Genomic DNA, 16765 nt, shown 5'->3' with positions numbered 1-16765 from the left:
GTTCTGCTCTGTGATGTCCGGTGTCGTGTTCTGCTCTGTGATGTCCGGTGTCGTGTTCTGCTCTGTGATGTCCGGTGTCGTGTTCTGCTCTGTAATGTCCGGTGTTCTGCTCTGTAATGTCCGGTGTCGTGTTCCGCTCTGTAATCTCCGGTGTCGTGTTCTGCTCTGTAATGTCCGGTGTCGTGTTCTGCTCTGTAATGGCCGGTGTCGTGTTCTGCTCTGTAATGGCCGGTGTCGTGTTCTGCTCTGTAATGTCCGGTGTTCTGCTCTGTAATGGCCGGTGTCGTGTTCTGCTCTGTGATGTCCGGTGTCGTGTTCTGCTCTGTGATGTCCGGTGTCGTGTTCTGCTCTGTAATGGCCGGTGTCGTGTTCCGCTCTGTGATGTCCGGTGTCGTGTTCTGCTCTGTGATGTGCGGTGTCGTGTTCTTCTCTGTGATGTCCGGTGTCGTGTTCTGCTCTGTGATGTGCGGTGTCGTGTTCTGCTCTGTAATGGCCGGTGTCGTGTTGTGTTCTGCTCTGTGATGTGCGGTGTCGTGTTCTTCTCTGTGATGTGCGGTGTCGTGTTCTGCTCTGTGATGTCCGGTGTCGTGTTCTGCTCTGTGATGTCTGGTGTCGTGTTCTGCTCTGTAATGGCCGGTGTCGTGTTCTGCTCTGTAATGTCCGGTGTCGTGTTCTGCTCTGTGATGTCCGGTGTCGTGTTCCGCTCTGTGATGTCCGGTGTCGTGTTCCGCTCTGTGATGTCCGGTGTCGTGTTCCGCTCTGTGATGTCCGGTGTCGTGTTCTGCTCTGTAATGTCCGGTGTCGTGTTCTGCTCTGTAATGTGCGGTGTCGTGTTCCGCTCTGTGATGTCCGGTGTCGTGTTCTGCTCTGTAATGTCCGGTGTCGTGTTCTGCTCTGTGATGTCCGGTGTCGTGTTCTGCTCTGTGATGTCCGGTGTCGTGTTCTGCTCTGTAATGGCCGGTGTCGTGTTCTGCTCTGTGATGTGCGGTGTCGTGTTCTGCTCTGTAATGGCCGGTGTCGTGTTCTGCTCTGTGATGTCCGGTGTCGTGTTCTGCTCTGTAATGTCCGGTGTCGTGTTCTGCTCTGTAATGTCCGGTGTCGTGTTCTGCTCTGTAATCTCCGGTGTCGTGTTCTGCTCTGTAATGTCCGGTGTCGTGTTCCGCTCTGTGATGTCCGGTGTCGTGTTCTGCTCTGTAATGTCCGGTGTCGTGTTCTGCTCTGTAATGGCCGGTGTCGTGTTCTGCTCTGTAATGTCCGGTGTCGTGTTCTGCTCTGTAATGTCCGGTGTTGTGTTCTGCTCTGTAATGTCCGGTGTCGTGTCTTCCAGGCTCTGCTGTTTGTCTTCTCCATCCTGAGGAAGGTGGCGTGGGACTATGGGCGGCTGGCGCTGGTCACCGATGCCGACAGGTGCGTCTGGGGCGATGTCCGAACTACGGGGACTGTTATAGAGAAGAGCGTGGGTGCAGGACTATTGTAGGGAGGAGGGGGGGGGCGCAGGACTATTGTAGGGAGGAGGGGGGGGGCGCAGGACTATTGTAGGGAGGAGGGGGGGGGCGCAGGACTATTGTAGGGAGGAGGGGGGGGCGCAGGACTATTGTAGGGAGGAGGGGGGGGGCGCAGGACTATTGTAGGGAGGAGGGGGGGGCGCAGGACTATTGTAGGGAGGAGGGGGGGGCGCAGGACTATTGTAGGGATGGGGGGGGGGGCAGGACTATTGTAGGGAGGAGGAGGGGGGGCGCAGGACTATTGTAGGGAGGAGGAGGGGGGGCGCAGGACTATTGTAGGGAGGAGGAGGGGGGCAGGACTATTGTAGGGAGGAGGAGGGGGGGCAGGACTATTGTAGGGAGGAGGAGGGGGGGCAGGACTTTTGTAGGGGGGGGGGGGGTCCCGGACTGTTGTAGAAGTATAAAGAGACTGAATGTAGGGGGGGGGGGGCACTGCTATGAAGATAACTAATTTCTTTCCAGCGAGGCCACGACCTGGACATGTGACGGCTGTAATAACTTCTAGCCCTGGACGTTATATCGTTATAATGCACCTCAGTTGTATAAACATCAGAGATCAGCGGCAGTAAATAAATGCTGCTCATCTCCTGCACAAGACGTGGGTTGCAGATCACTTCCCCCGAAGATCCTTCTACTGAGTCAACCAACGGTCACCTGATGTTCTGCCTAAATGGAGAACACCAGAAACAGAAGATCCCTAAATCCATCAGTAACCATGTATAATACCTAGTGCATCGTATCTATAGGGACCCGGGCATAGCAGCCCATAAAGACCATGGTGGTGACGGTGGAGCCCGCTGATCACCAACAAAACCTAAACATTGGAGTCTGACACACCAGAGTGAAGATAAAACAACACATTTAGAAACAGAGATGATTTCCAGAGTGCGGGAAGACAAGCAGAGTGTACAGAGAGGAGAAAGTGATCCAATGGAGGAGAAAGTGATCCAATGGAGGATGAAGTGATCCAATGGAGGATGAAGTGATCCAATGGAGGATGAAGTGATCCAATGGAGGAGAAAGTGATCCAATGGAGGAGAAAGTGATCCAATGGAGGAGAAAGTGATCCAATGGAGGAGAAAGTGATCCAATGGAGGAGAAAGTGATCCAATGGAGGAGAAAGTGATCCAATGGAGGAGAAAGTGATCCAATGGAGGAGAAAGTGATCCAATGGAGGAGGAAGTGATCCAATGGAGGAGGAAGTGATCCAATGGAGGATGAAGTGATCCAATGGAGGAGAAAGTGATCCAATGGAGGAGAAAGTGATCCAATGGAGGAGAAAGTGATCCAATGGAGGAGAAAGTGATCCAATGGAGGAGAAAGTGATCCAATGGAGGAGAAAGTGATCCAATGGAGGAGAAAGTGATCCAATGGAGGAGGAAGTGATCCAATGGAGGATGAAGTGATCCAATGGAGGATGAAGTGATCCAATGGAGGAGAAAGTGATCCAATGGAGGAGAAAGTGATCCAATGGAGGAGAAAGTGATCCAATGGAGGAGAAAGTGATCCAATGGAGGAGAAAGTGATCCAATGGAGGATGAAGACGCCACAAAACGACCAGAAATCAAAGTTTCTGAATGTGTTGTTTTATATTCACTCTGGTGTGTCAGACTCCAATGTTTAGATTTTGTCAATGGTTGCCTGATGTGTAGTGCTCACTTTTATATTTAAAAAAAGAGGTTCTTCAGCTGCTGCAGCGCCTCACCGTACACCCCTCAGCTGCTGTGGCCCCTCACCGCACTCCCCTCACCGTACACCCCTCACCGTACACCCCTCAGCTGCTGTGGCCCCTCACCGCACTCCCCTCACCGTACACCCCTCACCGTACACCCCTCAGCTTCTGTGGCCCCTCACCGCACTCCCCTCACCGTACACCCCTCACCGTACACCCCTCAGCTGCTGCGGCCCCTCGCCGCACACCCCTCAGCTGCTGCGGCGCCTCACCGTACACCCCTCAGCTGCTGCGGCCCCTCACCGTACACCCCTCACCGTACACCCCTCAGCTGCTGCGGCCCCTCACCGTACACCCCTCACCGTACACCCCTCAGCTGCTGCGGCCCCTCACCGTACACCCCTCAGCCGCTGCGGCCCCTCACCGCGCACCCCTCAGCTGGATGAGGGCGTTTGACATGAGTGGGGGGCAGGATCTGGTGTTATCTGGGGGTCCTGTGTATCATGATGTGGAGACGCCCCTCCCCTATAACCAGAGCTGGCTGTTTTTGTCCCCCTCAGGCAGCGACGTCCGCGCAGTGTCCTGGAGGAGCGGGAATAGTACGTGCTGCTGTGTGGTGTGTGCGCTCTAATAGCGGGAGGAATCACTGCGGCGCTCTCTAACACTCTCACTGCATGCCGGCTGTCTCTTCCTTACTCCGGGGGTCTCTGGAAGCGCTCGGCCCATCCTCTGCAACCTGCTGCTTGTAAAACTACAACTCCCATCATGCTGCAGAGACCCCCGGGCTACGTCCTGGGTTGGTGGGCCGGGCGCTCCCTCCTCCTGCATGAGACGGGGGTCTCCTCCTCCTTTTCTGATTGATTAACCCTTTCTGCTGCTGGCGTCCCCCTCCTCCGTATAACGCGTCTTCTCTCCCCGCAGCGTGGCCTCGGTGCTGCATTCTGACAGCCACGACCGCTACGAGCGCCTGACCTCCGTCTCCAGCTCCGTGGAGTTTGACCAACGAGACAACGTGAGTACAGGGGGGGGGGGGAGGGACGGTGCTGTGTATATACATGTTGCGGGTGTAGTGACGGTGCTGTGTATATACATGTTGCGGGTGTAGTGACGGTGCTGTGTGTGTATATACATGTTGCGGGTGTAGTGACGGTGCTGTGTATATATACATGTTGCGGGTGTAGTGACGGTGCTGTGTGTATATACATGTTGCGGGTGTAGTGGCGGTGCTGTGTATATATACATGTTGCGGGTGTAGTGACGGTGCTGTGTGTGTATATACATGTTGCGGGTGTAGTGGCGGTGCTGTGTATATACATGTTGCGGGTGTAGTGGCGGTGCTGTGTATATACATGTTGCGGGTGTAGTGGCGGTGCTGTGTGTGTATATATACATGTTGCGGGTGTAGTGGCGGTGCTGTGTGTATATACATGTTGCGGGTGTAGTGACGGTGCTGTGTGTATATACATGTTGCGGGTGTAGTGGCGGTGCTGTGTATATATACATGTTGCGGGTGTAGTGGCGGTGCTGTGTATATACATGTTGCGGGTGTAGTGGCGGTGCTGTGTGTATATACATGTTGCGGGTGTAGTGGCGGTGCTGTGTATATACATGTTGCGGGTGTAGTGGCGGTGCTGTGTGTATATACATGTTGCGGGTGTAGTGACGGTGCTGTGTATATATATACATGTTGCGGGTGTAGTGACGGTGCTGTGTGTATATACATGTTGCGGGTGTAGTGGCGGTGCTGTGTGTATATACATGTTGCGGGTGTAGTGGCGGTGCTGTGTGTATATATACATGTTGCGGGTGTAGTGACGGTGCTGTGTGTATATACATGTTGCGGGTGTAGTGGCGGTGCTGTGTGTATATACATGTTGCGGGTGTAGTGGCGGTGCTGTGTATATACATGTTGCGGGTGTAGTGGCTGTGCTGTGTGTATATACATGTTGCGGGTGTAGTGACGGTGCTGTGTGTGTGTGTATATACATGTTGCGGGTGTAGTGGCGGTGCTGTGTATATATACATGTTGCGGGTGTAGTGGCGGTGCTGTGTATATACATGTTGCGGGTGTAGTGACGGTGCTGTGTATATATACATGTTGCGGGTGTAGTGGCGGTGCTGTGTATATATACATGTTGCGGGTGTAGTGACGGTGCTGTGTATATACATGTTGCGGGTGTAGTGACGGTGCTGTGTGTGTATATACATGTTGCGGGTGTAGTGACGGTGCTGTGTGTATATACATGTTGCGGGTGTAGTGGCGGTGCTGTGTGTATATACATGTTGCGGGTGTAGTGACGGTGCTGTGTGTATATATACATGTTGCGGGTGTAGTGACGGTGCTGTGTGTATATATACATGTTGCGGGTGTAGTGACGGTGCTGTGTGTGTATATACATGTTGCGGGTGTAGTGGCGGTGCTGTGTGTATATATATATGTTGCGGGTGTAGTGACGGTGATGTGTGTATATACATGTTGCGGGTGTAGTGACGGTGCTGTGTATATACATGTTGCGGGTGTAGTGGCGGTGCTGTGTGTGTATATACATGTTGCGGGTGTAGTGACGGTGCTGTGTATATACATGATGCGGGTGTAGTGGCGGTGCTGTGTATATACATGTTGCCGGTGTAGTGGCGGTGCTGTGTATATACATGTTGCGGGTGTAGTGGCGGTGCTGTGTATATACATGTTGCGGGTGTAGTGACGGTGCTGTGTATATATACATGTTGCGGGTGTAGTGGCGGTGCTGTGTATATATAGATGTTGCGGGTGTAGTGACGGTGCTGTGTGTATATATACATGTTGCGGGTGTAGTGGCGGTGCTGTGTGTATATACATGTTGCGGGTGTAGTGGCGGTGCTGTGTATATATACATGTTGCGGGTGTAGTGACGGTGCTGTGTGTATATACATGTTGCGGGTGTAGTGACGGTGCTGTGTGTGTATATACATGTTACGGGTGTAGTGACGGTGCTGTGTGTATATACATGTTGCGGGTGTAGTGGCGGTGCTGTGTGTGTATATATACATGTTGCGGGTGTAGTGGCGGTGCTGTGTATATACATGTTGCGGGTGTAGTGGCGGTGCTGTGTGTATATACATGTTGCGGGTGTAGTGGCGGTGCTGTGTGTATATACATGTTGCGGGTGTAGTGACGGTGCTGTGTGTGTGTGTGTGTGTATATACATGTTGCGGGTGTAGTGGCGGTGCTGTGTGTATATACATGTTGCGGGTGTAGTGACGGTGCTGTGTGTATATACATGTTGCCGGTGTAGTGACGGTGCTGTGTGTATATACATGTTGCCGGTGTAGTGACGGTGCTGTGTGTGTATATACATGTTGCGGGTGTAGTGGCGGTGCTGTGTATATACATGTTGCGGGTGTAGTGACGGTGCTGTGTGTATATACATGTTGCGGGTGTAGTGGCGTTGCTGTGTGTATATATACATGTTGCGGGTGTAGTGGCGGTGCTGTGTGTATATACATGTTGCCGGTGTAGTGACGGTGCTGTGTGTGTATATACATGTTGCGGATGTAGTGGCTGTGCTGTGTATATATACATGTTGCGGGTGTAGTGACGGTGCTGTGTGTGTATATACATGTTGCGGGTGTAGTGACGGTGCTGTGTGTATATACATGTTGCGGGTGTAGTGACGGTGCTGTGTGTATATACATGTTGCGGGTGTAGTGACGGTGCTGTGTGTATATACATGTTGCGGGTGTAGTGACGGTGCTGTGTGTATATACATGTTGCGGGTGTAGTGACGGTGCTGTGTGTATATACATGTTGCGGGTGTAGTGACGGTGCTGTGTGTATATACATGTTGCGGGTGTAGTGACGGTGCTGTGTGTATATATACATGTTGCGGGTGTAGTGACGGTGCTGTGTGTATATACATGTTGCGGGTGTAGTGACGGTGCTGTGTGTATATACATGTTGCGGGTGTAGTGGCGGTGCTGTGTGTGTATATACATGTTGCGGGTGTAGTGGCGGTGCTGTGTGTATATACATGTTGCGGGTGTAGTGACGGTGCTGTGTGTGTATATACATGTTGCGGGTGTAGTGGCGGTGCTGTGTGTATATACATGTTGCGGGTGTAGTGGCGGTGCTGTGTGTATATACATGTTGCGGGTGTAGTGGCGGTGCTGTGTGTATATATACATGTTGCGGGTGTAGTGACGGTGCTGTGTGTGTATATACATGTTGCGGGTGTAGTGGCGGTGCTGTGTGTATATACATGTTGCGGGTGTAGTGGCGGTGCTGTGTGTGTATATACATGTTGCGGGTGTAGTGACGGTGCTGTGTATATACATGTTGCGGGTGTAGTGGCGGTGCTGTGTATATACATGTTGCGGGTGTAGTGGCGGTGCTGTGTATATATACATGTTGCGGGTGTAGTGGCGGTGCTGTGTGTGTATATACATGTTGCGGGTGTAGTGTCGGTGCTGTGTGTATATACATGTTGCGGGTGTAGTGGCGGTGCTGTGTGTATATACATGTTGCGGGTGTAGTGGCGGTGCTGTGTGTATATACATGTTGCGGGTGTAGTGGCGGTGCTGTGTGTGTATATACATGTTGCGGGTGTAGTGGCGGTGCTGTGTATATACATGTTGCGGGTGTAGTGGCGGTGCTGAGTGTATATACATGTTGCGGGTGTAGTGACGGTGCTGTGTGTGTATATACATGTTGCGGGTGTAGTGACGGTGCTGTGTGTATATATACATGTTGCGGGTGTAGTGGCGGTGCTGTGTGTATATACATGTTGCGGATGTAGTGACGGTGCTGTGTGTGTATATACATGTTGCGGGTGTAGTGACGGTGCTGTGTGTATATACATGTTGCGGGTGTAGTGACGGTGCTGTGTATATACATGTTGCGTGTGTAGTGGCGGTGCTGTGTGTATATACATGTTGCGGGTGTAGTGGCGGTGCTGTGTATATACATGTTGCGGGTGTAGTGACGGTGCTGTGTATATACATGTTGCGGGTGTAGTGACGGTGCTGTGTGTATACATGTTGCGGGTGTAGTGACGGTGCTGTGTGTATATACATGTTGCGGGTGTAGTGGCGGTGCTGTGTGTGTATATACATGTTGCGGGTGTAGTGACGGTGCTGTGTATATACATGTTGCGGGTGTAGTGACGGTGCTGTGTGTGTATATACATGTTGCGGGTGTAGTGACGGTGCTGTGTATATACATGTTGCGGGTGTAGTGACGGTGCTGTGTGTATATACATGTTGCGGGTGTAGTGGCGGTGCTGTGTGTATATACATGTTGCGGGTGTAGTGGCGGTGCTGTGTATATATACATGTTGCGGGTGTAGTGACGGTGCTGTGTGTATATATACATGTTGCGGGTGTAGTGGCGGTGCTGTGTGTATATACATGTTGCGGGTGTAGTGACGGTGCTGTGTGTATATACATGTTGCGGGTGTAGTGGCGGTGCTGTGTATATATACATGTTGCGGGTGTAGTGGCGGTGCTGTGTATATACATGTTGCGGGTGTAGTGGCGGTGCTGTGTATATACATGTTGCGGGTGTAGTGGCGGTGCTGTGTATATACATGTTGCGGGTGTAGTGACGGTGCTGTGTGTATATACTAGTGGCGGTGCTGTGTGTATATACATGTTGCGGGTGTAGTGGCGGTGCTGTGTATATACATGTTGCGGGTGTAGTGGCTGTGTGTGTGTGTATATACATGTTGCGGGTGTAGTGACGGTGCTGTGTGTATATATACATGTTGCGGGTGTAGTGACGGTGCTGTGTATATACATGTTGCGGGTGTAGTGGCGGTGCTGTGTGTGTATATACATGTTGCGGGTGTAGTGACGGTGCTGTGTATATATACATGTTGCGGGTGTAGTGGCGGTGCTGTGTATATATACATGTTGCGGGTGTAGTGACGGTGCTGTGTATATACATGTTGCGGGTGTAGTGGCGGTGCTGTGTGTATATACATGTTGCGGGTGTAGTGGCGGTGCTGTGTGTATATACATGTTGCGGGTGTAGTGGCGGTGCTGTGTGTATATATACATGTTGCGGGTGTAGTGGCGGTGCTGTGTATATATACATGTTGCGGGTGTAGTGACGGTGCTGTGTGTATATACATGTTGCGGGTGTAGTGGCGGTGCTGTGTGTATATACATGTTGCGGGTGTAGTGACGGTGCTGTGTGTGTATATACATGTTGCGGGTGTAGTGACGGTGCTGTGTATATATACATGTTGCGGGTGTAGTGACGGTGCTGTGTATATACATGTTGCGGGTGTAGTGACGGTGCTGTGTATATATACATGTTGCGGGTGTAGTGACGGTGCTGTGTGTATATACATGTTGCGGGTGTAGTGGCGGTGCTGTGTATATACATGTTGCGGGTGTAGTGGCGGTGCTGTGTGTATATACATGTTGCGGGTGTAGTGACGGTGCTGTGTATATATACATGTTGCGGGTGTAGTGACGGTGCTGTGTGTATATACATGTTGCGGGTGTAGTGGCGGTGCTGTGTATATATACATGTTGCGGGTGTAGTGGCGGTGCTGTGTATATACATGTTGCGGGTGTAGTGGCGGTGCTGTGTGTGTATATACATGTTGCGGGTGTAGTGGCGGTGCTGTGTGTATATACATGTTGCGGGTGTAGTGACGGTGCTGTGTGTATATACATGTTGCGGGTGTAGTGACGGTGCTGTGTGTGTATATACATGTTGCGGGTGTAGTGGCGGTGCTGTGTGTGTATATACATGTTGCGGGTGTAGTGGCGGTGCTGTGTGTGTATATACATGTTGCGGGTGTAGTGACGGTGCTGTGTGTGTATATACATGTTGCGGGTGTAGTGACGGTGCTGTGTTGCGGGTGTAGTGGCGGTGCTGTGTGTATATACATGTTGCGGGTGTAGTGGCGGTGCTGTGTGTATATACATGTTGCGGGTGTAGTGGCGGTGCTGTGTGTATATACATGTTGCGGGTGTAGTGGCGGTGCTGTGTATATACATGTTGCGGGTGTAGTGGCGGTGCTGTGTATATACATGTTGCGGGTGTAGTGGCGGTGCTGTATATACATGTTGCGGGTGTAGTGGCGGTGCTGTGTATATACATGTTGCGGGTGTAGTGGCGGTGCTGTGTATATACATGTTGCGGCGGTGCTGTGTATATATACATGTTGCGGGTGTAGTGACGGTGCTGTGTATATACATGTTGCGGGTGTAGTGACGGTGCTGTGTATATACATGTTGCGGGTGTAGTGACGGTGCTGTGTGTGTATATATATGTTGCGGGTGTAGTGACGGTGCTGTGTATATATACATGTTGCGGGTGTAGTGGCGGTGCTGTGTGTATATACATGTTGCGGGTGTAGTGGCGGTGCTGTGTGTATATATACATGTTGCGGGTGTAGTGACGGTGCTGTGTGTGTATATACATGTTGCGGGTGTAGTGGCGGTGCTGTGTATATATACATGTTGCGGGTGTAGTGGCGGTGCTGTGTGTATATACATGTTGCGGGTGTAGTGGCGGTGCTGTATATACATGTTGCGGGTGTAGTGGCGGTGCTGTGTATATACATGTTGCGGGTGTAGTGGCGGTGCTGTGTATATATACATGTTGCGGGTGTAGTGGCGGTGCTGTGTGTATATACATGTTGCGGGTGTAGTGGCGGTGCTGTGTGTATATACATGTTGCGGGTGTAGTGACGGTGCTGTGTGTATATACATGTTGCGGGTGTAGTGACGGTGCTGTGTGTATATACATGTTGCGGGTGTAGTGACGGTGCTGTGTGTATATACATGTTGCGGGTGTAGTGGCGGTGCTGTGTATATATACATGTTGCGGGTGTAGTGGCGGTGCTGTGTATATACATGTTGCGGGTGTAGTGGCGGTGCTGTGTATATACATGTTGCGGGTGTAGTGGCGGTGCTGTGTGTATATATACATGTTGCGGGTGTAGTGGCGGTGCTGTGTGTATATATACATGTTGCCGGTGTAGTGGCGGTGCTGTGTATATACATGTTGCGGATGTAGTGACGGTGCTGTGTGTATATACATGTTGCGGGTGTAGTGGCGGTGCTGTGTATATATACATGTTGCGGGTGTAGTGGCGGTGCTGTGTGTATATACATGTTGCGGGTGTAGTGGCGGTGCTGTGTATATACATGTTGCGTGTGTAGTGACGGTGCTGTGTGTATATACATGTTGCGGGTGTAGTGGCGGTGCTGTGTGTATATACATGTTGCGGGTGTAGTGGCGGTGCTGTGTATATACATGTTGCGGGTGTAGTGACGGTGCTGTGTGTATATACATGTTGCGGGTGTAGTGGCGGTGCTGTGTGTGTATATACATGTTGCGGGTGTAGTGGCGGTGCTGTGTGTGTATATACATGTTGCGGGTGTAGTGACGGTGCTGTGTGTATATACATGTTGCGGGTGTAGTGACGGTGCTGTGTGTATATACATGTTGCGGGTGTAGTGACTGCTGTGTGTATATACATGTTGCGGGTGTAGTGGCGGTGCTGTGTATATACATGTTGCGGGTGTAGTGGCGGTGCTGTGTATATACATGTTGCGGGTGTAGTGGCTGTGCTGTGTGTATATACATGTTGCGGGTGTAGTGACGGTGCTGTGTGTGTGTGTATATACATGTTGCGGGTGTAGTGACGGTGCTGTGTGTGTATATACATGTTGCGGGTGTAGTGACGGTGCTGTGTGTGTATATACATGTTGCGGGTGTAGTGGCGGTGCTGTGTGTATATATACATGTTGCGGGTGTAGTGGCGGTGCTGTGTGTATATACATGTTGCGGGTGTAGTGGCGGTGCTGTGTGTATATATACATGTTGCGGGTGTAGTGGCGGTGCTGTGTGTATATATACATGTTGCGGGTGTAGTGGCGGTGCTGTGTGTATATACATGTTGCGGGTGTAGTGGCGGTGCTGTGTGTGTATATATACATGTTGCGGGTGTAGTGGCGGTGCTGAGTGTATATACATGTTGCGGGTGTAGTGGCGGTGCTGTGTGTATATACATGTTGCGGGTGTAGTGGCGGTGCTGTGTATATACATGTTGCGGGTGTAGTGGCGGTGCTGTGTATATACATGTTGCGGGTGTAGTGGCGGTGCTGTGTGTATATATACATGTTGCGGGTGTAGTGGCGGTGCTGTGTGTATATACATGTTGCGGGTGTAGTGGCGGTGCTGTGTGTATATACATGTTGCGGGTGTAGTGACGGTGCTGTGTATATACATGTTGCGGGTGTAGTGGCGGTGCTGTGTGTATATACATGTTGCGGGTGTAGTGACGGTGCTGTGTATATATACATGTTGCGGGTGTAGTGACGGTGCTGTGTGTGTATATACATGTTGCGGGTGTAGTGACGGTGCTGTGTGTATATATACATGTTGCGGGTGTAGTGGCGGTGCTGTGTATATATACATGTTGCGGGTGTAGTGGCGGTGCTGTGTGTATATACATGTTGCGGGTGTAGTGGCGGTGCTGTGTGTATATATACATGTTGCGGGTGTAGTGGCGGTGCTGTGTGTATATACATGTTGCGGGTGTAGTGGCGGTGCTGTGTATATATACATGTTGCGGGTGTAGTGACGGTGCTGTGTATATATACATGTTGCGGGTGTAGTGACGGTGCTGTGTGTATATACATGTTGCGGGTGTAGTGGCGGTGCTGTGTGTATATACATGTTGCGGGTGTAGTGACGGTGCTGTGTATATATACATGTTGCGGGTGTAGTGTCGGTGCTGTGTGTATATACATGTTGCGGGTGTAGTGACGGTGCTGTGTGTATATATACATGTTGCGGGTGTAGTGGCGGTGCTGTGTGTATATACATGTTGCGGGTGTAGTGACGGTGCTGTGTGTATATACATGTTGCGGGTGTAGTGGCGGTGCTGTGTGTATATACATGTTGCGGGTGTAGTGGCGGTGCTGTGTGTGTATATACATGTTGCGGGTGTAGTGACGGTGCTGTGTGTATATATACATGTTGCGGGTGTAGTGACGGTGCTGTGTGTATATATACATGTTGCGGGTGTAGTGGCGGTGCTGTGTGTGTATATACATGTTGCGGGTGTAGTGACGGTGCTGTGTGTATATATACATGTTGCGGGTGTAGTGACGGTGCTGTGTGTATATATACATGTTGCGGGTGTAGTGACGGTGCTGTGTATATATACATGTTGCGGGTGTAGTGACGGTGCTGTGTATATATACATGTTGCGGGTGTAGTGGCGGTGCTGTGTATATACATGTTGCGGGTGTAGTGACGGTGCTGTGTATATACATGTTGCGGGTGTAGTGGCGGTGCTGTGTATATACATGTTGCGGGTGTAGTGGCGGTGCTGTGTATATATACATGTTGCGGGTGTAGTGGCGGTGCTGTGTGTATATATACATGTTGCCGGTGTAGTGACTGCTGTGTGTATATACATGTTGCGGGTGTAGTGACGGTGCTGTATATACATGTTGCCGGTGTAGTGACGGTGCTGTGTATATACATGTTGCGGGTGTAGTGACGGTGCTGTGTGTATATATACATGTTGCGGGTGTAGTGGCGGTGCTGTGTGTATATATACATGTTGCGGGTGTAGTGGCGGTGCTGTGTATATATACATGTTGCGGGTGTAGTGGCGGTGCTGTGTATATACATGTTGCGGGTGTAGTGACGGTGCTGTGTGTATATACATGTTGCGGGTGTAGTGGCGGTGCTGTGTATATATACATGTTGCGGGTGTAGTGACGGTGCTGTGTGTATATACATGTTGCGGGTGTAGTGGCGGTGCTGTGTGTATATACATGTTGCGGGTGTAGTGGCGGTGCTGTGTATATACATGTTGCGGGTGTAGTGGCGGTGCTGTGTGTATATACATGTTGCGGGTGTAGTGGCGGTGCTGTGTATATATACATGTTGCGGGTGTAGTGGCGGTGCTGTGTATATACATGTTGCGGGTGTAGTGACGGTGCTGTGTGTATATACATGTTGCGGGTGTAGTGACGGTGCTGTGTATATACATGTTGCGGGTGTAGTGGCGGTGCTGTGTATATATACATGTTGCGGGTGTAGTGACGGTGCTGTGTGTATATATACATGTTGCGGGTGTAGTGGCGGTGCTGTGTGTGTATATACATGTTGCGGGTGTAGTGACGGTGCTGTGTGTGTATATACATGTTGCGGGTGTAGTGGCGGTGCTGTGTGTATATATACATGTTGCGGGTGTAGTGACGGTGCTGTGTATATATACATGTTGCGGGTGTAGTGGCGGTGCTGTGTATATACATGTTGCGGGTGTAGTGACGGTGCTGTGTATATACATGTTGCGGGTGTAGTGGCGGTGCTGTGTATATACATGTTGCGGGTGTAGTGGCGGTGCTGTGTATATACATGTTGCGGGTGTAGTGACGGTGCTGTGTATATACATGTTGCGGGTGTAGTGGCGGTGCTGTGTGTATATACATGTTGCGGGTGTAGTGGCGGTGCTGTGTATATATACATGTTGCGGGTGTAGTGGCGGTGCTGTGTATATACATGTTGCGGGTGTAGTGGCGGTGCTGTGTGTATATATACATGTTGCGGGTGTAGTGGCGGTGCTGTGTGTATATATACATGTTGCCGGTGTAGTGACTGCTGTGTGTATATACATGTTGCGGGTGTAGTGACGGTGCTGTATATACATGTTGCCGGTGTAGTGACGGTGCTGTGTATATACATGTTGCGGGTGTAGTGACGGTGCTGTGTGTATATATACATGTTGCGGGTGTAGTGGCGGTGCTGTGTGTATATATACATGTTGCGGGTGTAGTGGCGGTGCTGTGTATATATACATGTTGCGGGTGTAGTGGCGGTGCTGTGTGTATATATACATGTTGCGGGTGTAGTGGCGGTGCTGTGTGTGTATATACATGTTGCGGGTGTAGTGGCGGTGCTGTGTGTATATACATGTTGCGGGTGTAGTGACGGTGCTGTGTGTATATACATGTTGCGGGTGTAGTGACGGTGCTGTGTATATATACATGTTGCGGGTGTAGTGACGGTGCTGTGTGTATATACATGTTGCGGGTGTAGTGACGGTGCTGTGTGTATATACATGTTGCGGGTGTAGTGGCGGTGCTGTGTATATATACATGTTGCGGGTGTAGTGACGGTGCTGTGTGTATATACATGTTGCGGGTGTAGTGGCGGTGCTGTGTGTATATACATGTTGCGGGTGTAGTGGCGGTGCTGTGTATATATACATGTTGCGGGTGTAGTGGCGGTGCTGTGTATATACATGTTGCGGGTGTAGTGGCGGTGCTGTGTATATACATGTTGCGGGTGTAGTGGCGGTGCTGTGTGTATATACATGTTGCGGGTGTAGTGGCGGTGCTGTGTATATACATGTTGCGGGTGTAGTGACGGTGCTGTGTGTATATACATGTTGCGGGTGTAGTGACGGTGCTGTGTATATACATGTTGCGGGTGTAGTGGCGGTGCTGTGTATATATACATGTTGCGGGTGTAGTGACGGTGCTGTGTGTATATATACATGTTGCGGGTGTAGTGGCGGTGCTGTGTGTGTATATACATGTTGCGGGTGTAGTGACGGTGCTGTGTGTGTATATACATGTTGCGGGTGTAGTGGCGGTGCTGTGTGTGTATATACATGTTGCGGGTGTAGTGGCGGTGCTGTGTATATACATGTGGCGGTGCTGTGTATATACATGTTGCGGGTGTAGTGGCGGTGCTGTGTGTGTATATACATGTTGCGGGTGTAGTGGCGGTGCTGTGTGTGTATATACATGTTGCGGGTGTAGTGGCGGTGCTGTGTGTATATACATGTTGCGGGTGTAGTGACGGTGCTGTGTGTATATACATGTTGCGGGTGTAGTGGCGGTGCTGTGTATATACATGTTGCGGGTGTAGTGGCGGTGCTGTGTATATACATGTTGCGGGTGTAGTGGCGGTGCTGTGTGTATATACATGTTGCGGGTGTAGTGGCTGTGTGTGTGTGTATATACATGTTGCGGGTGTAGTGACGGTGCTGTGTGTGTATATACATGTTGCGGGTGTAGTGACGGTGCTGTGTGTGTATATACATGTTGCGGGTGTAGTGACGGTGCTGTGTATATATACATGTTGCGGGTGTAGTGACGGTGCTGTGTGTATATACATGTTGCGGGTGTAGTGGCGGTGCTGTGTGTATATATACATGTTGCGGGTGTAGTGACGGTGCGGTGTATATACATGTTGCGGGTGTAGTGACGGTGCTGTGTATATACATGTTGCGGGTGTAGTGACGGTGCTGTGTATATACATGTTGCGGGTGTAGTGACGGTGCTGTGTATATACATGTTGCGGGTGTAGTGACGGTGCTGTGTGTATATACATGTTGCGGGTGTAGTGGCGGTGCTGTGTATATACATGTTGCGGGTGTAGTGGCGGTGCTGTGTGTGTATATACATGTTGCGGGTGTAGTGACGGTGCTGTGTATATACATGTTGCGGGTGTAGTGGCGGTGCTGTGTGTGTATATACATGTTGCGGGTGTAGTGACGGTGCTGTGTGTATATACATGTTGCGGGTGTAGTGGCGGTGCTGTGTGTGTATATACATG

General features: G+C 50.8%; 1 protein-coding gene across 3 annotated transcripts in view; it reads left to right on the top strand.

Annotated features, from left to right (window-relative positions):
- Nucleotides 1-16765, top strand: part of TMEM63B (transmembrane protein 63B) — a 149233-nt gene that overhangs the window by 18481 nt on the left and 113987 nt on the right. The window contains exons 3-5 of one of the 3 annotated variants that reach the window (XM_075863519.1): nucleotides 1328-1407; nucleotides 3738-3776; nucleotides 4099-4189. In XM_075863519.1, coding sequence (XP_075719634.1) covers nucleotides 1328-1407; nucleotides 3738-3776; nucleotides 4099-4189 — 210 coding nt within the window. The remainder of the gene's footprint in view (nucleotides 1-1327; nucleotides 1408-3737; nucleotides 3777-4098; nucleotides 4190-16765) is intronic. The other 2 variants (XM_075863520.1, XM_075863521.1) reach the window with 2 other exon arrangements.

Source organism: Rhinoderma darwinii, chromosome 4, assembly GCF_050947455.1.
Source record: "Rhinoderma darwinii isolate aRhiDar2 chromosome 4, aRhiDar2.hap1, whole genome shotgun sequence".
NCBI lineage: Eukaryota > Metazoa > Chordata > Amphibia > Anura > Rhinodermatidae > Rhinoderma > Rhinoderma darwinii.
This window is presented reverse-complemented; position numbering and strand designations above follow the sequence as displayed.